Below are 23,302 nucleotides of genomic sequence, written 5' to 3'. Positions count from 1 at the left end.
TTTGTATACCAGTCTGACAGCGCCTCCTGCTGGAAGAGAAACGCGTAGTCTTGTAAATGTGAATTTTTTTACAGTCTATGATGTGATGGATCCAGAAGATAATGTTATAAAAATTTAAACAATTTAAACAAAGGCAGTAAAATATATGTATATGTCAAGTAATAAAATACTTGATTGATAATAATTGTTTAAATTAATATAATTGATTTATTCTTTGAAACTTTAATATTAATGTATGCAATTGCAATGCCTTGATTCTAGTAAGATTAGTACACAGTCATAGCCATAAATGGAATGGTACTAATAATTGGCATAATTCTTTCGGTGTTTCGGTTTTCGGCCTTGGTTTCCTCTTTTTCGGTTTTTCTGTTTCGGCCAAGAATTTTAATTTCGGTGCATCCCTACTTGTCAGTGAACTATGAGGGCAAAAAAATAAACATTATATAAATATAATTAAATATAATTTTATTAATAAATAAAATAATCGTTCATTAATCGTAATCGAGTTAAAATGTTCAATTAATCGAGATTTTGATTTTAGGCCAAATCGCCCAGCCCTAGTTTAACTCCACTCGAAGTGTAGTAACATCTAGAAGCAATATGAATGCTCCTGAGCTAAATTTCGAGTGTCCCAGAAAAGGGTATGAACACTTACGCAACGGGATCTTTTCAGTTTTTTTATTTTTAATACATTTGCACAAATGTTAAAAACCTATTTTTTGCTTTGCCATTATGGAGTAGGGAGTGTAGATTGATGTGGGACAAAAAGTCATTTAAAGTAGTTTAACATAAGGCAGCAACATAACAAAATGTGAAAAAAATGAAGGGGTTTTGCAAGGCACTGTAAGTGCAAACTCTCTATAGGGTGACATGCTGTATCTAAAACACTTAAAGTGATAGTTCACCCAAAAATTTTAATTCTGCCATCAATTACTAAACCTCAACGCGTTGTGGTACTTTTGTGAACGCACATCAAAGACTCACACGGAAGATAAGAAATTGTTGAATAAAGTCCTTATTTTTGTTTTCTTGTAGTTTCATAAAATTACGGTTGAACCACTGATGTCACATGGATTATTTTAACAATGTTCTTACTACCTAACTGGGCCTTGAACATGTCAGTTGCACTGCTGTCTATGCAGGGGCAGAAAGCTCTCAGATGTCATCAAAAATATCTTAATACTGTATGTGTTCTGAAGATGAACAAAGGTCTTACGGTTTTAGAACGATGTGAGGGTGAGTAATTAACGACAAATTTTTCATTTTTGGGTGAACTATACCTTTAAACACTTTCTACATTAATTATACATGCTCTTTGGTGAAATAATTTTAAATAAGAGACTCCATGGAATATTTCTAGGCTACTTATAACACCACTGACCTACTAAGGTAACCTAAGTAAAAAGATAAGAAGCAAAATGTGAAAATTGTTAAAAATATGTCAACAGTAAGAATAATATTTAAACAGATTTGTCTGCAGATTGTCATTTCCGGATATACCTTCTCCTGTTTTTACTATCACTGAAAAAAACACATAAATTAAACTAAATAAGGAAAGCTATAAAATGTAGCCTAGTAAACGTATTCCGAGAAACTGTGTCACGTCCTTTGTGTGACATTCTTGTGTTGTGAGCTGCTGCAGGAGCGTGAGGCATGCGCGGCCATCAGCGTTTGACGTGTGACGTTACAGGCATTGCGGCGCCCTCAGATTGAGAATGAAAGGAGGTGATACAGGAGGAGAGGATGATGTAAAGGATGGGTAAAATATCTCCACTAAGAGGAACTGAGAATTAAGGTTGAATGGTTAGGGAGATTCGACGCCTGCTGTTGAAGACATCTGGAACTATCGCGGTAGTAAAACAAGCCGACAATCTAGGTTCTCGGCTTTTTAGAGACAATAGCAAAATTGAAATCTGTGCTTTATAACTGTCGTGACTAACGCCGTTCCTTTGAAAAAATCAGTTTATCTGTGGTGCGCCTTATCATCTGGACGACGTTTTAATGATTTCCACACTGACTGGAGTTACCTTTACTTGTAAGTAAGCAGATTTGTTTATGTAGACACTATCATTGTCATGACATTATCTTGTTTGATAATATACACTAGTAGCAACAAGGTGGATTGTAATGAAATACAGATGTTCATTTTTTTATGACTTAAAATCAGTTTGTTTACGCAAGGTGTAGGTACCGCAGAAGATGCGGAGGAACGTCATGACGACACATGCGTAGACACGCCCATTACAAAAATAAACCACGTGATCTCATGTTTTACAATTCATGTAGGATGTTTACGATAACACGATGCATGTGGGTGAGGGATGTTCTGTGTCTCTGTATTTGCACAGAGCATATAACTATACAATATTTTCTGTAAATCTCTATAATTAAGATGATCCATGAGTTTCATTCTACAGGAATTGTGTGATCTGTTGTATTTGTCTGCACAGCATGTTTTAGCAAATAGCTTGTTTGTCATTTCAAATGTTTTAAATGTATATACACATACAGTATACAAGTATACACCACCAGTCAAAGTTTTTGACCTTTTTTGAACAGTAAGATTTTTTTAAATGTTTTTAAACAAGTCTCTTCTGCTCACCAAGCCTGCATTTATTTGATCTAAAGTACAGCAAAACAGTATAATTTTGTGATATTTTTACTATTTAAAATAACTTTATTTCTATTTGAATATATTTTAAAATCTAATTTAATCTTGTGATTTCAAAGATGAATTTTTACTATCATTACTCCAGTCACATAATCTTTCAGGAAAACATTCTAATATTCTGATTTGCTGCTCAAAAAAAAAAAAAATTATTATTATATTATTATGTTTCAGCTTTTTCATGAATAGAGAGTTCAGTACAAACATCATTTATATGAAATAGAAATCTTTTGTAACATTACAAATGTCTTTATTATCACTTTTGATTAATTTAAAGCGTCCTTGGTAAATAAATAAAATAAAGTATATATATATATATATATATATATATATATATATATATATACTGACTCCAAGCTTTTGAATGGTATAGTGTATAATACTGTTTTAAATATTATTATTATTATTATTATTAATAATAATAATAGTAAATGTTTCTTGAACAGCAAATCAGAATATTATAATGATTTCTGAAGGATCATGTGACACTGAAGACTGGAGCAATGATGCTGAAAATATAGCTTTGATCACAGGAATAAATTACATTTTAAAATATATTCAAATAGAAAACAGTTAAATAGTAAAAATATTTCAAAATTGTACTGTTGGTGTTAGTGTTGCTGTACTGGATCAAATAAATGCAGGCTTGGTGAGTGGAAGAGACTAATTTAAAAACCAATAATTCATCTGTAAGATTCTTAGATCACTAATACCGAATCAGGGCTGTTTAATAATCTTCAATCTCATTGTCTGTGTTGTTTACAGAGGGCCAAAGCTGGACATGTTCTAGTATCTCACTGAGAAGCTGCCAAGCTGGACGAGTCCAGTTCTGAGTGCTCGAGAACAGACCCTACAGAACCCGTACACCTTGGACCCATCCCAGAAGAGCAGTATGTAGGCGAAGGAACCGAGGAACCAGTTCCTTTAGCGTCACTCGGCCGCTACAGGGACGCAGAAACAATCACAGGTCAGGTGACTACAAACTGTGTCGTTTTGTTACAAGATGCACTAGTGTTGATTTTCACATCTCTCTCTGTCTCTGTTGTAGATGTTTGCAACAGCACAGAGCTCCCTGAGGTGGAGATTATCAGTCTGCTGGAGGAGCAGTTGCCGGTCTACAAGCTGAGGGCAGACTGTGTGTATGGCTATGAGCACGACGACTGGATCCACACACCTCTCATCTCGCCCGACACACGCATAGACCTCACCTCTGAGCAGATTGAGGAGACCCTCAACTACTTTTGTAAGTGAAAAAAGGCTTGTTTTCATTAGAAAGGATTTTAAGCATTAACAGGGGATCTGAAGGTTATAAAAAGGTCTTAAAAAATCTTAATTCGCCCTTGCCACGAATTAAGATCTTAAAGGAACACTCCACTTTTTTTTTAAATAGGCTCATTCTCCAACTCGTCCAGAGTTAATAAGTTGAGTTTTACCGTTTTGAAATCTAATCAGCCGTTCTCCTGTTCTGGCGATATCACTTTTAGCATAGCTTAGCATAGATCATTGAATCCTATTAGACCAATAGCATCGTGTTCAAAAATGACCAATGAGTTTCCATATTTGTCCTATTTAAAACTTGACTCTTCTGCAGTTATATTGTGTACTAAGACCAGCGGAAAATTTAAAGATGTGATTTTCTAGGCCGATAAGACTAGGAACTACATTCTCATTCCAGCGTAATAGTCAAGGAAGTTTGCTGCCGTAACGTGGCTGAAGCAGGCGCAGTAATATCACGCAGCACCTGAAATTAGTTCCCAGCTAGGTAACTTCCAATGTGATGAAGTTAGCCATATTACGGCAGCAAACTTCCTTGACTATTACGCCGGAATGGAAGTGTAGTTCCTAATCTTATCGGTCTAGAAAATTTTGCAGCTTTACATTTTCCGCCGGTATTAGTGCGTGATATAACTGCAGAAGAGTCAAGTTTTAAATAGGACAAATATCGAAACTCGTTGGTCATTTTTGAACACGATGCTATTGGTCTAATAGGATTCAATAATCTAGACTGGAGATGAACATAAGACTTATGTGTTTGGAACAACACGAGGGTGAGAAATTAATGACAGAATTTTATTTTTGGGTGAATTACTGCTTTAAATTCATTAAGTCATGGTATTAAATGTTGCATGGCAGTGCAAAATATCTTCCTCAGTATCTAAACATCCCTAAATCAAAGTACATTTACTTGAGATCCAAATTAGAACAAAACTGTTTAAAACAAGAACAAATATCTGTGAAATTGAAATTAAATTGGGTTTAATTTTCTTCGTTTTTATTATAAACTCACTTTGATCTCACATTTTGATCTCAGATCTTCAGTTTCTCAGAAAACAAGACTTCTTTTGTCATTTTGATTTATGAATCTTTAGTCATTTGCACATACTTTTGATCTTTAACTAGTTATAATTTTTTTATCTTACATTCGTTGATCTCATGCATTTTTGCATTGTGCTAGTTTTAGAAGCATGAATTAAAATTTACCATTTTGTTGAGAAACTGCCACATATAAAATGCATTGCTAAAAATTTAAGTTATAATTTTGTGGGTCAGTTGGCTGAAAAAACTGCTTTTAAACCTTGTGGATTTACCAAAATAAATGCTAGACTGGAGTTGGAGGTTGTCTGCAGATTCCTCTACCTTTGATCTGGTGGTATGGTATCATTTGAGTTATGATAAAACCATTTTGTCTTGCCATATGATATTGCTGATTTTTCAGATTTTAAAGGACCTAGATGTAACACAATATGTAGTGAAGATAAATCAAGGTCATTGTGAAAAATGAACACTGACATGGTTTAGCCAGTAGATGGTGCTGGTTTCTTTTGTTTCTTCAGTTCTTCTGCACTGGTCTTGGGAGTGAGATACGGAGTTTAAAATAAAGTAAAATGATGTAAGCCCATATATTATGCTCAGCCCATATATTATGTAAGCAATATACGCCACGTCACATAGAGTTTTTAATTACTGTTTTACAGGCCTCAGTGTAGTTGTTACTGTTTTCTCAGCTGCCTAAACTGGTGTTTGCCATTCATGTGACCTGTGAACTGTGTTGTATGTTAAAACATATAAATGTTAAAATAAATAAAAGACACATATTAATGTTGAAGTGGGGATAGTAAAAGATAAAAGATTAACTATCGTTTAAAAGGGAGTGAATTTTTTAAATATTTTTAAAGAAGTCTTGCACAAAGGATGCATTTTTTTTATCAAAAACATAGGGGAAAAAACAGTAATATTGTGAAATATTATTAGTATTTCAAATAACTGTTTTCTATTTGAATACATTTGAAAATGTAATTTATTCCTGTGATGGCAAAGCTGTATTTTCAGCAGTGTCACCTGATACTTTTGAAATCATTCTAATATCCTGATTTGGTGCGCAAGAAACATTTCTTTTTATTATTAGTGCAGATTTTTTTTGTGGAAACCGTGATACACTGCAAAAAATGCTTTTCTTACTTAGATTTTTTTTTGTTTTGTTTCCAGCCAAAATATCAAAAAAATTTTTAAATCAAGATATTACATTCTCAATATTAAGTGCATTTTTGCTTGAAATAAGCAAAATAATCTGCCAAATGGGGTAAGAAAATTAATCTTGTTTTCTGTTTGAAATAAAAAATGTTGCTTACCCCATTGGCAGATTATTTGCTTTTTTTTTCTGAGAACAAAAAAATAATTTTTACTCGTCTAGAAAATCCTTCTTGATTTAAGAATTTTTAGATATTTTGACTGGGAACAAGACAAAAAATAAGTAAGAAAAGTATTTTTTTGCAGTGTACATTTTTTCCTTTACTTTAATAATAGAAAGATTAAAGTTAATTTATAAATAGAGTAATCATACTAACCCTGTTAAACAGCAGTGTATTTTTCCCACCTTAAATAGGTCTTTTGCCTAATTGGTTTTATATAACAACATTTATTTCTCTTATTTATTTGCGCTGAACTTGTAAACAGTGACACCTTTTCATTAGCATTCTGAGAATTTGTGTAATTAACCTTTCTGCAACCTTTTTTTTTTTTTTTTTTTTAAAGTGGCTCTGGTTGTATAACTGTTATAGATTTCCCCTCCGGGGTATCAGACATATTGGAGAGTCTGACGCACATGCATCAATGTAAAAAAGGCATTTAATGCACGATTTGAAAGGCTCTCTGATTGGCTGCTGCATGTGCCAGTGTGGAAGAGCAATAATAAGTTGACCCACTTTTAAATTTAAAAGTTAAATGTTGGATATTCAGATTATTTAGATTGAGTTGGATATTTGCGTGCAAGATCTTGACTCAAGCCCATCTGATCAGCTCTTACTGAGTCATGTTTACAGACTCACGCAGACAGATTATTAATAAATACTGACACAGAAATCAGCTGTGCCATAATCAGCTTAGCCATAATGACTGTTATGAATAAGTTAATTTTGTTTTTCTTACTCTGCAACAATATTATATTTCAGTTTCTGGACGGCTATTTCAGTTCAATAGAAACTTCACTTAATTAATCCTAGAGAGAATACTAGGGTGGTTTCTGTTAACCATGCCCTTTGAATTCTCCTTTTTCTAAAGCAAGCATTTTGAATTTCTAAAGAAAAGTATCCATCTTATTCCTCAACGCCTGAGTAAGCCTATGAGCGAGACTTCTGGTTCAGTAGCTGCTATAGGAATAATGGGAAGAATAACAATGTGCAGTAAATGGTAAAACTGCTTCAAACTAGTGTGCTCATAATTAAGATAATACATTAAAAGTACATTAAAATAATGGTAAGACACATCAATTTGCAATATCAAGCAGAAAAACAAGTGGTTTTGTACAGTTTTGAATCGGAGAAGACCAGAAGCCAGACCCTTAAAATTTACAAACAGCTGCATCCGCTCTTAAGCGAAAACTAAGGAAAATATACTTTCAGAAATTTCTCAGCTGTGGTCAAGTTCAGGCACGTAATAATTTACTAAATGGCAAGACTATTATCAAGATGACTAAGAGCAAATAAACAACTAAAATGAACCAGTAAGGGTTTGAGAGTTAGGTTGTTTGAGTATTTAAAAGTTTATTATTTTGAAGTTTTTTATTTTATTTTAAATCATCCTTTGGAATTTAGATATTATCATTTTAAAACTATAGCCAATTACAACAATATATGTGCTAACATTCAAAGGTTTGATATCAGTTAAAGGTAATTGCGAACAAGCGATGCATTAATCTCATCAGAAATACACTAAAAACAGTTATATTGTGAAATATTACTAACCTTAAAAATTATTTTCTATTGTAATATATTTTAAAATCTTGTTTATGCCAGTGATTGCAACAGCCATTTCCAGCCTTCAGTGTCACATGATGCTTCAGAAATCATTCTAATATGCTGGATTTGCTGCTCAAGAAACATTTCTTATTATTATCATTTGTGCTGCCTAAAATGTTTATGTTAAACCAGGATAAATTTTTTTTTAGGATTCTCTGATAAATATAATGTTTAAAAGAACAGCATTTTTTAAAACAATACAAATCTTTTGTAAACACTATAAACTTCAAATTCAATGCATCCTTGCTCAATAAAAGTATACATTTTCTTTAAAAATATAGATAAAATAATAAATTATTGTTACTAAATAGGTGTTTCCTGACTTAATTGACTTTAAGCATTAGTTCATATCCAGAAAAAATTTTTACAGATAATTTACTCACGTCCTTGTCATCCAAGATGTTCATGTCTTCCTTTCTTCAGTTGTAAAGAAATTATTTTTTTTGAGGAAAAAAATTCAGGAATTTTCTCCATATAGTGGACTTCTGTGGTGCCCATGAATTTGAACCTCCAAAATGCAGTTTGAATGCAGCTTCAAGCGTTTGGTTATTTTCAAAAAAAAATTACAATTTATATACTCAAAAATACTCTTAAAAATAAAGGTGCTTCACAATGCCATAGAAGAACCTTCTTTCTCTAAATGGTTCCATAAAAAACCTTTAACATCTGAAGAACCTTTCTGTTTTACAAATGTGGCAAAAGAAGGTTCTTCAATTATAAAAAGTTAAGAAAGAGATGGTTCTTTAAAGAACCTTTGACTGAATGGTTCTTTGTGGAACCAAAAATAGTTAACATCTTTCTTGTAAAGCATCTTTCTTTTTAAGAGTGTGCTAGTCTTGTCTAGCTCTGCGATGTGCAGACTCTATGCACTCCTGTTCAATACAGTTAGGGTATGTCGAAAAACTCCTGTCTCATTTTCTCCTCCAACTTCAAAATCATTCTACATAACTGCAGAAGTACCGACCAAGTGTTTACAAAGTGAATGTGCAGAGAAGATCAAACACCCTTTACAAAATAAGGTAAAATAGTGATGTAGGACGATTTTGAAGTTGGAGGAGAAAAATGAGTTGGGAGTTTTTCGACATCCCCTAACTGTCATAAACCGGAGTGCACAGAGTACACATGTGCATTGCAGAGCTAGACAAGTTGAGCATTTATGGTTAAAGTACATAAATATTAATTTATTTAAGAAACTGACTGATCGTTTCGCTAGATAAGACCCTTCTTCCTTGGCTGGGATCGTTTAGAGCCCTTTGAAGCTGCATTTAAACTGCATTTTGGAAGTTCAAACTCACAGGCACCATTAAAGTCCACTATATGGAGAAAGATCCTGAAATGTTTTCCTCAAAAAACATAATTTCTTCACGACTGAAAAAAAAGGCATGAACATCTTGGATGTGAACTAATCCTTTAATTATCAGATTGTCATAAGAAACCTTTACAAATGACATTTCATTGTATAATATGATGATAAAAAATATACTGGCTAGTATGAATGACCTACTAGTTCACACTGTGGATTATATATAGCCAGTGTTTAATCTTTACATTTGACCTTGTGATATCAACATTACCGTCATGTCCTGCATCCCCCCTCCATCACAACCTCTCTCTCTTTCTCTCTCATTCAGTCTCATTCCCTCCCTCCCACAGCCTCTCTCTCTCTCATTGTAATGTTAAATATAGTCACTCTACTCTTGTTGCTGTAACTGACCACACTCTCAGCATCACTCAGTACCGCTACGGGAGGACGAAAGTGTAGCGCTCACGTTTGATTTGGTTTGGTTTGATTTGGTCTGCTCCTCTCCTCTCTGCTGATTGGAGAAGGAGTGAAAGGATGCACAAGATCATGGGAGCAGAAGACTTTGAGCTGGAGTGGTGCTATGAGCAGTATGCCGATGGTAAAGTCCTGTGTGTGTTTGCATTTTTAATGCACTTTTAGTGTCTCCCTAAGTAGTTTTTGAAAATGTTGAGGTGTTTAGTTTGCATGTTGTTGGCTAGTAATCTGTAAATGTTTGGATGAGATTCAGAGGTGCTTTAAAGCAAATCACATTTTACTTTTTACTCTCTTTGTCCTTTTGAGTGTAGCCTGAGGCCTTTAGATGTCTTTATGTGTGTGTGTGTGTATGAGAGAGAACAGCATGTTTATCCTATTGTTTGCTCCTCATAAAACTTTTCTTTTCTCGTTCTTATCACCAGTCTGGAAGCATTTAATGTTTTTGCAGTCAGTGTCCCAAGGCTGAGCTCTGATTTTAGATTACAGTCCTCATTTAAATTAAGCAGGGATAAAGTTAATTCTTTGTCTTTTGGAGACTTTATTGCATAGTCCTCCTTTCCATATCCTGTACTTTGAATTTAGTATCAAATGTTTCATTAAAAAGATGTCGGAAAGTTATTATTTTGTGTTTTATCTCTTATTACTTTTTGTTGCATACTTGTGTGACTGTATGAGTGTGTGATATAACCGTAATTGTGGCTGATCTGATTCTGGCTGACTGTGGATGGGGTTGCTGAGTAACAGCACCATGGAAACAGTCGCTGAGGCAGTCATGCATGGTTTGTCATTGATGTTATTGTAAGAGCATGATGGTGCGAGGTCAGCAAGCCAGTAACTAGGTTTTTGCCTCCTCTTTATCTACTTTAACTGGCATTACATGTCTGTAGGCTTGAAATTTCTTCTGTCAGGATCATTTTTAAGGTCAGGACTATGAGTTTTGCCTCTTTTTTTATCTTTTTAGGTTGAAGTAAAATTGTTGAAGTTGGTCTGATGTACTCGAGTGCTTTTTCCGTCTGTGTTTCAGTACTATGTGCTGAGCGAGTGGGCCAGATGACTAAGACCTACAATGACATCGACGCTGTCACAAGACTTCTGGAGGAGGTAACGTTTGATAAAAATGTATATGTATTTATTACGATGGGGTTGGTAAGACTTTTATTTTTTATTTTTTAAACAAATTAATACTTTTATTTAACAAGAATGCATTAAATTAAGTCAAAAGTGACACTAAAGATGCTTATAATGTTATAAAATTATTCTATTTAAGTGCTCATCAATCTGTATTGTTAAAAGCGCGGTACAGTGTTGTTTTCGTCAACGATGATGATGACGAAATCATTTCGTTGACGCCACTTTTTTTCATGACGATAACGAGACGATGACGAGATAAAAATGGCTCGTTGATGACTAAAACATGACGAGACGTGTGTGAGTTTTCGTTGACGAGACGAGAATAGACGAAAATGTTAGTGGGTGGTCCGTCAGACGTTTAAAATGCATGACATTTCTGCTTATTGTGCATGCCAATTAAAACTTAAAAAGTATCTGACGCTATGGCAAGCCGTTTTAGCATTAAATATTCTTTGCTATACTAGTATGGCAAGCCGTTTAGCATTCCATCCTTTTTTGTCTTTTATGTTCTAAAACATTCCTTCATTATTGTAATTATTGGTGAAAATAGTCGATCCGGAAGCTCACATTGTGTTGAACTATAGATCTGCTATTTTCAGAACTTATAAGTGACACTACCCAACAGCAAAATATTTACTGACCTACATTAATTTGTTAAAAGACTACTTTTTTCCCTTTTTTTTTGACTAAAACTAGACTAAAACCTTTTTGACTTTTCGTCGACTAAAACTAGACTAAAACCTTTTTGACTTTTCGTCGACTAAAATTATCACATATAGAAGTGACTAAAATTTGACTAAAACTAAAAAGCATTTTAGTCCAAAAGACTAAGACTAAGACTAAATCTAAGATGGTTGTCAAAAACAACACTGGCGTGGTAACACTTTACAATAAGGTTCATTAGTTAAACATTAGATAATGTATTAACTAACATGAACTAACCATGAGCAATACATTTGTTACTTTAATTACTAATCTTTATTAACATTAGTTAACGGAAATACAGTTGTTCATTGTTTGTTCATGTTAGTTCACACTGCATTAACTAATGTTAACAAAATTGTAATAATGTATTAGTAAATGTTGAAATTAACATTAACACAGATTAATAAATGCTGTATAAGTGCAGTTCATTATTAGTTCATGTTAACTAATGTGGTTAACTAATGTTAACTAATGAACCTTATTGTAAAGTGTAACCAAAAGCGCTATATAAATAAAGGTGACTTGACTTGACTTGATCCGTTGAACTTTCAATTAATCAAAGAATCCTGAAAAAATGAATCAAGGTTTTCACAAAAATATTATGCAGCATATTAAAAAGAAATAATAATGAATGTTTTTTTGAGCAAATCAACATACACTACAAGTCAAAAGTTTTTGAACAGTAATACTTTTAATGTTTTTTTGTTTTTAATCTGCTCACCAAGCTTGCATTTATTTGACTCAAAGTACAGCAAAAATGGTAGCATTCTGAAATATTTGTTCTATTTTGAAAACTGTTTTCTATTTGAATTTATTTTAAAATGTAATGTATTCCTGTGTTTTCAAAGCTGATTTTTTAGAAGAACAGCATCTAAAATAGAAATATTTTGTAATATTTATAAATGTCTTAATCGTCACTTTTGATCAATTTAAAGCACCCTTGCTAAATAAAAGTATTAATTTCTATAATTCTTTCACGCCCCACAAAAAAAAGATACTGTCTCCAAACTTTTGAATGATATAGTGTATAATGTTACAAAAACTGTTTAAAATATTGATAATAATAATACATGTTTATTGAACAGCAAATCAGCACATTACAATAATTTCTGAAGGATCACGTGACACTAAAGACTGGAGTAATGAAGCTGAAAATTTAGCTTTGATCACAGAAATAAATTACATTTTAAAAATATATTCAAATAGAAAACAGTTACTTTAAATAGTGAAAATATTTCAGAATTTTTGCTGTATTTTGGATCAAATAAATGCAGGCTTGGTGAGCAGAAGAGACGAACTGAAAAATTTGTTCAAAAACTTTTGACTGGTAGTGCATTAGAATTATTTCTGAAGGATCATGTGAAGTAATGGCTGCAAAAAAAAATCAGCTTTGGCATCAGCACAATAAATAACATTTTAAAATAAATTCAAATAGATTTTTTTTTAAAACAGTAATAATATTTCACAATTTTTACCATATTTTTGATCAAACAAATGCGGCCTTGGTGTACAGTATATAAGAGACTTATCAACCCCAAACCTTTAAACAGTAGTGGATTTTCAGCTTTTTTTTCAACTCTACAGAAAGAGCGGGATTTGGAGCTCGCTGCCCGCATTGGTCAGTCCCTCCTGAAGAAGAACCGTGTTCTGTCAGAGCAGAATGAATACCTGGAGGAACAAGTGGGCACCATTAGGGAGGAGGTACATGAACAGATTCATTACTAAGTTGACTCTCTGGTGGAGTTTACTCATCCGTGACCTGTGTCCAGCTATTTTTAGCTGTAAAAAATGGCTAATTTTGCTCCTTGACATTGCAAATTAGTATGTCTTACCATATTGTTTTAATGTATTATCTTGATTATGAACATACTGGTTGTAATGCAGACAGTTTTACCATTTACACGCAAAAGTGTTGCAAGGTCTTGAATTTGGCTCACAGTTTTTTATGGTTAATCTCTAATCTCTAAATTCAAGTCTGTCAAACTATTAGTGATAATATGAGTTATGATAATTAGCACGGAAATGTGAGCAATGAATGAATTCTTATTGTTTAAATTGTGTTCACATTATTGTACACAGGTGGCTCAGCTGCATCATGAGTTGAATCTAAAAGACGAGCTCCTGCAGTTCTACACTAATGCAGTGGAGGAGAGTGAAGAGGGGTCTGGATCGCCCACGTCAGTCCACTGTTTTATAACACTGTTCTCTTTTATCTATCGCTCAAGGCCAGTGGAGCCAGTTCTGTTGGCTTCAGTTAGGTTATTATTAGCTCAGGTGTTTTTAAGGGCTTCTCAGCTGTAGTTTAATTTTGTAATGTACAACAGTACAGTAGTTCTCTGATGAAAAGAAAGAAAGCAGAATTGTCAGATTTCAATGTGCCCATATTAGGATTGATTTCGTAGTCATGTAGTCTTTTTTTTCGGGGTCAGGAGTCAACAGGGAAGAGCAGGAGTTTCTGCCCGTAGCGGTTCCTCTCTGGACATTCTGCAGCAAAAACTTCGAGACCTGGAGGAGGAAAATCTCTCTCTCAGATCAGAGGTACATGCGCATGTGAAAAACAAAAAGTAAATGCATATACACTGCCATTTAAACGTTTGGGATCAGTAGGATATTTAAGACTTTCCTACTCCTCTAGGCTGTGTTTATTTGATTAAAATACAGAAAAAACTGTAATATTGTCAAATATTATTACAATTTAAAATAGTGGTTTTCTATTTTAATATACTTTAAAAATAAAATTTATTCCTGTGATGCAAAGCTGAATTTTCAGCATCGTTACTCCAGTCTTCAGTGTCACATTATCCTTCAAATAACCATTCTAATATGTTAATTTATTATTAATGTATTATTTTAAATAAATGCTGTTCTTTTTTTTATCAGTCATTCATCAAAGAGTCCTGAAGAAATGATGAAATTATGCCAAAAAATATTAAGCAGCACAGCTATTTCCAACATTGATAATAAATCAGCATATTAGAATGATTTCTGAAGAATCGTGTGCCACTGAAGACTGGAGTAATGATGCTGAAAAATCAGCTTTGCATCCCAGGAATAAATATAAAGTATATTAAAATGGAAAACTGTTATTTTAAATTGCAATAATGTTTCATAATATTAATTTTTTCTGTATTTCTGATCAAATAAATGGAACTTTGATGAGCATTAGAGACTTCTTTAAAAAGATCTGATCTCAAGCTTTTGAACGGCAGTGTATATATATATATATATATATATATATAAACACACATCACCATTTGAAAGTTAACACAGTAATATAGTGAATTTTTATTACAATTTTGTCAGTAATTTTATTATAATTTTGTTTTCTATTTTAATATATTTGAAATTTAATTATTTTAATTTATTCATGTGATGACAACGATGAATTCATTGATAGATCAGAAATTTTAGAAACACAGCTTTTACTTGAAATCTTTTCTAACATTTACTGTCTTTTTTAATCAATTTAATTGGGCTTTACTGAATAAAAGTATTCATTTCACTAAAAGGAATTAAACCAAACTTTCAAATGATAGTGTATATATAAATATAAGAAACATTAACTAGCAAAACTATAAAAAAGGGAAAGAAGACATTTTGGCCCGGAGCAATATGTGTGCCTCTGTCCAATTTCCATGTGCGAATAGAAAAAAATCATTGATCTATATTGTGCGTGCGTGCATGCCATGATCGCAGTAGTTTGTGAATCTTACCGAATATCTATAACCTCTGTTGGTCAGAGTCATTCTGAACTCACAGTGAGCTACCAGCAAATGGTCCAGCAATTATTCTGCTTTACTTATGGATGGTATTTCATGTTTCTGGAGGTTTATTGATTCAACCATACAAAGATTGCAATCTTTGCTTTTGTTAAATGTCCCATCTTGTATTTAGGAAACATTTGAAGGTACTTAGAAATTACACCAACCAGATTGAAAACCTCTTTATATTTTAACTTTTAAAAAATTACATTTTGATCTTTTAGTACCTGTCTCTTTTTCTGTCCTTAGGCGAGTCAACTGAAGTCTGAGACAGAGTCATATGAGGAGAAGGAACAGCAGCTGGTGAATGACTGCGTCAGAGAGCTAAGTGGGTGATAGGTTGATTCAGGGCTTACGTAGAGATGTAAAGCTCTATATTTTGACAAAACAAAAATAAGTCCACCCTTTCTCCTCATAAAGGGCAGTCCAGCATCCAGATCTCCAGTATAGCAGAAGAACTGGCCAAAAAAACAGAAGATGCCTCTCGCCAACAGGAGGAGATCACTCACCTTCTCTCTCAGATAGTGGACCTGCAGAAAAAAGCCAAAACTGTGAGATTCTTTTAGTTTTTCACTTTATTGGTAAATGAACTGTTAGATAAATACAATGATGAGATTTGTTTTTGTGTATGTCTTTGACAGTTTGCCGTTGAGAATGAAGAACTTTCTCAGCACCTTTCGGCAGCTAAAGATGCTCAAAGACAGCTTACGGCCGAGGTACTTTGTTTACTTTTTCAAACAGCATAAATCAATATTCCATGTTTTTGATCTTACAAAAACATACCTTCAGAATATATTCATTTGTTAATTCTGTGTGAATGAACTTGACAGTTGTTGATTCCTCACACACACAGCTGCAGGAGCTGGAGGAGAAATACTCAGAGTGCATTGAAATGCTCCATGAGGCTCAAGAGGAGCTCAAGAACCTACGGAACCGCAGTGTGTCCGCAGGAACTCCTCGACGCTATCACCCTCTGGGACTTTTTCCCATGGTAAACACACACACAGAGTTATATCATTCATTTTAGGCCAGTGCACTAAAACTCTAAATCTTTGTCCTCACAGGAATAAAATATATTAAAATAGTGAACAGTTCCCTGCTGAAAAAAGCAGCTAAAACCAGCCTATGCTGGTTGGCTGGTTTTAGTTGGTCAACCAGCCTGGTTTTAGCTGGTCATAGCTGGTCATCAGGCTGGTTTTAAAGGGGTTTTGGCCACTTCCTTAGCTGGACCAGCCTGGCCTGTTTTTTTTTCAGCAGGGTTCTTTAAAATTGTAGTAATTTTTGTCAGTGTACTTGAAGCTATATACATAAAAATGGAATTAACAAATTCTCAAATCCTAACCAGTTTGTTTTGACATTTACTTTAGTAAAGAAGGCTACTTATGATTTCTTCATGTAATAATTCTTAAACTAGATGAGTACTGTTGAGAACAAACTTTGAAGTTGGCTTGAGAATGCCTAGCCTGAAAGTTTGAACTTGTAAAAGCTTGAAGTTTGAAAGTTTAGACAGATAGATTAAAGAGATGTTGTTAACGTTGTTAGCATAATTTTAGCATTATTAGAATATTATGAACAATTTTTTAACATGTTGCTAGCATGTTTCTATCATGTTTCTAACATGTTTTTGACATTTTCTAAACATAGCATGTTGCTAGCTTGTTTGTAACATAGTTAGCATGTTGCTAACATATTGATAGCATGTTCTTAGCATGATTAGAACGTACAAGCATCTTTTGTAATGATTAACATGTTTTTAACATGTTGCTAGCATGTTTCTAACATGATAAGCATGTTTTAGCCTGAGTTAAAATGACATGAATGAAAAAATCCAGCTAAAAACAGCTAAAACTAGCTGATTCCGTAAATAAACAGCTAAACAGTCAGCTAAAACTAGCTGAATTAGCAAAAAACAACTAAAACTAGCCAATTCAGTTAAAAACCAGCTGTTTTGAAAAAAGCCAACTAAAAAACAGTTAAAACCAGCTAAAACTACCTGTTTTAGCAAAAAGCCAGCTACAAAACAGTTAAAAACAAGCTGCTTTAGCAAAAAGCCAGCTAAAACTAGATGATTTAGCAAAAAAAAAAAGAAAACACCTGTTGATTCAGTAAAAGACAAACAAACAAAAAAACACCTAAATACCAGCTAAAACCAGCCTAGGCTAGTTGTTTAGTCTTAGCTGGTTTAATCTAAAAATAGCTGTTTTAAACTTGGTTGGTATTTTAGCAGGTCTTCCTACTAGCCAGTCAATACTAAATCGGACTAATTGAAAATATAACTAATCGAAAATATAGTAGTACAAAATTAGAATTGATTATTAGATTTTTACAGATATTGTATACATTGAAAGGGGGCTTTAAAAAGTCTGAGTAAAGAACAAGCCCTAAATAGAAAAACTGTGGCAAATTTAATCTTTTAAAATGAAGTCTGACAAAACCTCCTTTTGGGGATGTCCACATTTGTAAAAACAGTGTAAAATATATTAAGTGCATTTTTTTTTTAATTGTAAAAATGCTGAAAGTCTCCTGTTAGGTTTGGTGTGTGGGCTAGGTTTTTAAGAAGCTGTCGTGTGTATGCGTGCATACGTTTTTAGGACTCCCTGGCTGCTGAAATTGAGGGAAGCATGAGGAAGGAGTTGAGTCTGGAGAATCCTGACAATGAAGAACAGAGGTTTGGAAATGTTCCTCCCTTTCCTTTCTGTCAAAGCACATTTTCTTTCATTTTCATAATCTAAAAAAAAGTTTAATATCTCAATTTGTCTTTACATTCAGTAACAAATTGTGCTTTTTGTCTCAAGGGTTCGTCATAAGCGTGTGTTTGAGACCGTGAAGAACATCAACCAGTCTGTCAGACAGCGACCTGCTAATTCTGCTACTAACATCCCTGGGTCCAATCAGACACTCTCCTCTCTGAGCTCCGCCCTCTCTGACAGCCATAGCATCAATGCAGCGCCTGATAACCGTACACAGAGCATGCTCCAAGAAACTGGCTCCTTAGATGCTGCGTGAGTCTATTATGAGGCTATGTTTACAGTAAACTGTACACTAATAACTTTAAATAGACCATTAGGTGGATCATAATGCAGTCACTGCTTTGCTGGAGAAACAATATATGTACGGGCCTGTTGGCCACTGGTTCTGGCACACTTGTATGATATCTATAAAAATGATATATATTTTCAAATTATTATTTTATTTTAAAGGACAGAAAATTTATATTTTCTGTCCAAACTTATTTCAACTCAATTACAATTTATGTATGTATATAAATTACTTAAATTCTAGTGCTGTCATTAAGATGCAATATGTCACACATTATGATCGATCAAAAAAAGTGTCAATTACTACTTTTAAATGTTTTAAGAATTAATATTACAAGGTTGAAGCTAGATTTGGTCTTTTGAATTGCTATTCGAAGTGTCAGTTTAAACATTTAATCTATTTGCTATGTCGGATTGGACATTTGATTCATCGGTTGAGTTGATTCTTATTTTTTAATCATAGACTTATTTTTTATCATTAGAGTAATGAATTATAGATTTAATTATGACAGGTTTGTACTGGATTGCTCATTTTTGTTCCCTCCAATGAAGAAATGAAATCACATTTTAAGTTTTTTTTTTTATTTAAGCAGCTATTGTGAGAATATGATTTATGTTATCATGTGAACATTTGATTTTTGCGACAGCATTTTAGTGCCTCATAAAAAAAATAAAAAATAAAAATTATATATATATATATATATATATATATATATATATATATATAATTACAAGAATAAAGTCATAATATTTTGAGAATAAAGTCAAAATTACGAGAGTGAAGTTGAAATTACGAGAATAAAGTTGCAATTACGAGAATAAAATCATAATATTTTGCGAATAAAGTAAAAATTATGAGAATAAAGTCAAAATTATGAGAATAAAGTCAAAATGACGAGGATAAAATAATAACGAGAATACAATAATATTTTGAAAATAAAATCTAAATTTCGAGAATAAAGTTGAAATATTTTGAGAATAAAGTCGAAATGTTTCGAGAATAAGGCGAAATGTAATAAATAAATAAATAAATAATAATAAAATAAAGAGAATGAAGTCGAAATTACAAGAATCATTTTAAAATATTTTAACTTTATTAACTTTTATTAACTTTATTTATCTCAAATTATTCTCATAATTTCAACATTACAATTGAAATGTTTTGACTTCATTCTCGTAATTTCGATTTAATTCTCAAAATATTCAGTTTAATCTCTTAATTTCTCTAAGTATTTCGACTTTATTCTCAAAATTTCTTCTTAATTCTCGAAGTATTTCAACTTTTCTCAAAGTATTTCGACTTTATTCTCGTAATTTCAACTTTATTGTCATAATTTTGTCTTAATTCTCAAAGTATTTCGACTTAATTCTCAAAGTATTTCAAATTTATTCTCAAAGTATTTCGACTTAATTCTCAAAGTATTTCAAATTTATTCTCAAAGTATTTCGACTTAATTCTCAAAGTATTTCGACTTAATTCTCGAAGTATTTCGACTTAATTCTCGAAGTATTTCGACTTAATTCTCGAAGTATTTCGACTTAATTCTCGAAGTATTTCGACTTAATTCTCAAAGTATTTCGACTTAATTCTCGAAGTATTTCGACTTAATTCTCGAAGTATTTCGACTTAATTCTCGAAGTATTTGAGAAGGGTCTGGCTGCAGACATGCACCTCCACTGTCAGACCTGCACTCTCAGACCTGCACTCTCAGTCACCCAAACTTCCTCTGCAGGTGACGTCACTTGCAATCGACACCTGCACACTACGGTACCTGCTACGTCACTTGCAATCGACACAAAAAAAACGGAAATAAGTTTCCAGTCGTTCGTTCGCGTTGCCAAAGACGCTGTATTGAAGCGGTTATATAGTTTAAAGTACCCGTTGCCAGTAAAGACGCTGCTGTTAAATGGTTTATAGTACTTTAGTAGTATAACCATACAGAAACTTTGCCCCCAGTTATTTTTTGCTGCTTGTTGTACTTTATCATTCAAGTAGGCTACAACTATATTACATTACCAAACTATAACATTAACAAAAATTAAGCAGATGCTATTTTTAATTTTAGTTTTTTTTTATTGTAAGCTAGTTACAAAGAGACAGACTATTTACTATTATTTGGAAAACTAGCAATAGTTTTATTAAATAGTAATATAAAAATAAGTAAAAGCTTAAAACACTTCCATAACAAACAAAAACAGAAAGAATACAAAGAGGCAAATTATGTATTTTCTTTTATTTCTGCAAAGAAGCACATTATGCATTTCCTTCCTTTTCAGTTTGACAGAATACTTTCAGATTCATAACATCAACTACATGTTCAAGGAAAAAGTCCATGTCCTTCATCGCAGTAAAGATAAAGCTGAAAGGTTCCAGAGCAACAAGTCTGTCCTCTGAAAATTCAGCCTTCTGTAATTTGTCCCTGGCCTCATCAACATCTTTATCCTCCATGCAGAGTACTTTGGGCAGCTGAACAGAACCAAGCAGCACACTTGGCTGTTCCAAACATATATATGTATACGTAGATACCCCATTGGCCCGCTCCAAGCACGTAGATGCGTCCGCCATATTACAGCGGTCCACTTGACGTCATTCACCATACTGTAGGTTCGCAGACCAACGGCTGTGAAGGACTGTTATATTTCGAATATTCAGTGATTACTATGGTGATTTACCTAGATCTATGGGTGAATGACGTCAAGTGGACCGCAGCAAAATGGCGGACGGCTTATGTATAAAGGCCCATAGAAACAGTCGATAATGAGGCATACATATATATCAACGGTTCCAAACACCACTTGCTGGCTTTATTTAAATCTCCCATCAGTTGATTCTCTAAAATAACACAAAGAACAAGAGAGATACAAAGGTAAGATACCAAAAACATTAATTCAGTATTGTGCAAAAAAGAAACAATTACTTGTGACCAGTCCTGTAACAAAATAATGTACCTCTTGTGATGATTCCATCAGTACACCTATACTTGCTTCATCTGCCTAAGAGCAGGATAGAAGAAACCAGTTATACACACACATACATATATTTATAATATATAAAATGTCACTCAAATGAAGTAATCTGAATTGAGAAGAGTAGGAGCAGAACAAAACATCAAATGTGGTGCTTTACAATGTTTCACACTACCTGTTTTGCTAATAAATAAACACCACATTTAATTGTCTCATTCTACTTATAATATCAGTAACACAACAATCACTTCCACTAAACTATACAGTAGTTTACGTGTAAGCTATATAATTAACTTACGAAAGCATATATACCATTCTGTTCAGTAGTTTAGCTTACTTTAGCTGTATTTAAGTCAGTGACAGAGTGGTTGACTAATTAGTCTATACAGCTTAGGGCTGCACGATTTCAGCAAAACTCATAATCACGATTATTTTGGTCAATATTGTAATCACGATTATTTAAACGATTATGACAGGGTCCAAAACTTTCTATAGTAATTAATTTAAATACAGCTAAAAAGATACAAAAAAAAATAAAATAAGAATAACAGTGCTTAAAAAAATACTGAATACTTTTATGCAAGTCTAAAGTAGTCTAACAATACTACAGAAATTAAATGTAATTATTTGAATGTAAAATAAAACAGCATCTTCAGTGTAATAGTTAAACATGCTTTGTTTCTTATTAAAACTACAAACGTCCTTCATTCAAAAGCAGTGACTGATTTTTCTTTTTGTATTTTTAAGTTTTATTCATATTAAACACAGACAGCAGAAGGAATCTTATGTGTTGCGCTTAACCACAAGGACACAATATACTGTTACACACGTATTTTTATTCTCAACTGTTTATGGTAATTTAAGACAGAACTGACAAGCGTTTACATGAATAATCAACAAGCGCCTCATTTTCAAATATTTTTGCGTGTATTTGACCGTTTAGGCGCGCTCCTGAGTTAAAAAATAACTTTACAAGTCCATGTTCGGCTCCGTCTTTGAGCGCATTCAAAAAACACCGCAACTTTTCCTACGCGCTATTAAAAACATAACATCAAAGAAACATGAATAAATCAAGCATGTCCCGTTTTATGAAAGTCACGTTACATGATTTTGCTGTTTTGCATGTGAAATTAGGCTTTTATGGAAGAGCGAAAGCGCACCACTGGAAAGGGGGTGGAGTGGGGAACAATAATCGTTTCATCTCGATTACTGCATTTTCATGATCGTTTGAAGCAGAAATCGTAATCTAATTTCGATTAATAGCACAGCCCTAGCTAATGCAACTTTTTAAACACAACCAGTGAGCAGCGAACACGTTGGCAAACATAATTTTGTATATCAGAATACAATCTAATAAAACGTATAATAAACACACACAGATACACATATGTACTTACAGCAAGGGCGAAATTGTCAATCACACATTGGGGGGGACAGCTGTGGGACTTTTTGTGTTTGCGCATGCACACATTAAAAAAAAAAAAGCCAGAGTCCAAATGTTTGTAATTGTATAACACAACAAGGAATTTTATTACATCTGATCGTCAAACCAACGTATACTCACCCTGTAATGATTACAGCATCAGCATACAGGCTATTAAGTCACAAAGTGGAATTTAAAGGGATAGTTCACCCAAAAATGAAAATTCTGTCATCATTTACTCACCCTCAAGTTTTTTAAAACCTGTAAGAATTTCTTTCTTCTGCTGAACACAAAAGAAGATATTTTGAAAAATGTCTGTAACCAAACAGTTGATGGACCCCATTGACGTCCATAGTAGGAACGGCATGGGTAGAAACAAAACTCACTTTTGCACTCACACTCTCTCACACTTACACACAGTCTCTCTCTCACATGCATGCACACACACACACACACACACACACAGATATGTGGTTCATACAGGGAATCTCCATAGGCGTAATGGTTTTACAAATGTAAAAACTGTATAATCAATGCC

The 23,302-nt window shown here is 33.3% G+C and overlaps 1 protein-coding gene across 1 annotated transcript; it reads left to right on the top strand.

Annotated features, from left to right (window-relative positions):
- The first annotated feature begins 3,484 nt into the window (after positions 1 to 3,484).
- On the top strand, positions 3,485 to 20,769 carry trak1b (trafficking protein, kinesin binding 1b). The gene is made up of 14 exons (XM_073821459.1): positions 3,485 to 3,635; positions 3,717 to 3,911; positions 10,764 to 10,840; positions 13,160 to 13,276; positions 13,655 to 13,752; positions 14,005 to 14,113; positions 15,586 to 15,664; positions 15,757 to 15,887; positions 15,978 to 16,052; positions 16,190 to 16,327; positions 17,928 to 18,004; positions 18,132 to 18,338; positions 20,026 to 20,142; positions 20,652 to 20,769. The coding sequence occupies exons 3-14, from the start codon at positions 10,790 to 10,792 to the stop codon at positions 20,767 to 20,769; spliced, it is 1,317 nt and encodes a 438-aa protein (XP_073677560.1). The 5' UTR covers positions 3,485 to 3,635; positions 3,717 to 3,911; positions 10,764 to 10,789.
- Positions 20,770 to 23,302: the final 2,533 nt, after the last annotated feature.

Source organism: Garra rufa, chromosome 17, assembly GCF_049309525.1.
Source record: "Garra rufa chromosome 17, GarRuf1.0, whole genome shotgun sequence".
Classification (NCBI taxonomy): domain Eukaryota; kingdom Metazoa; phylum Chordata; class Actinopteri; order Cypriniformes; family Cyprinidae; genus Garra; species Garra rufa.
Note: the sequence above shows the minus strand (reverse complement) of the source record. Positions and strands in the feature narration are given on the sequence as shown.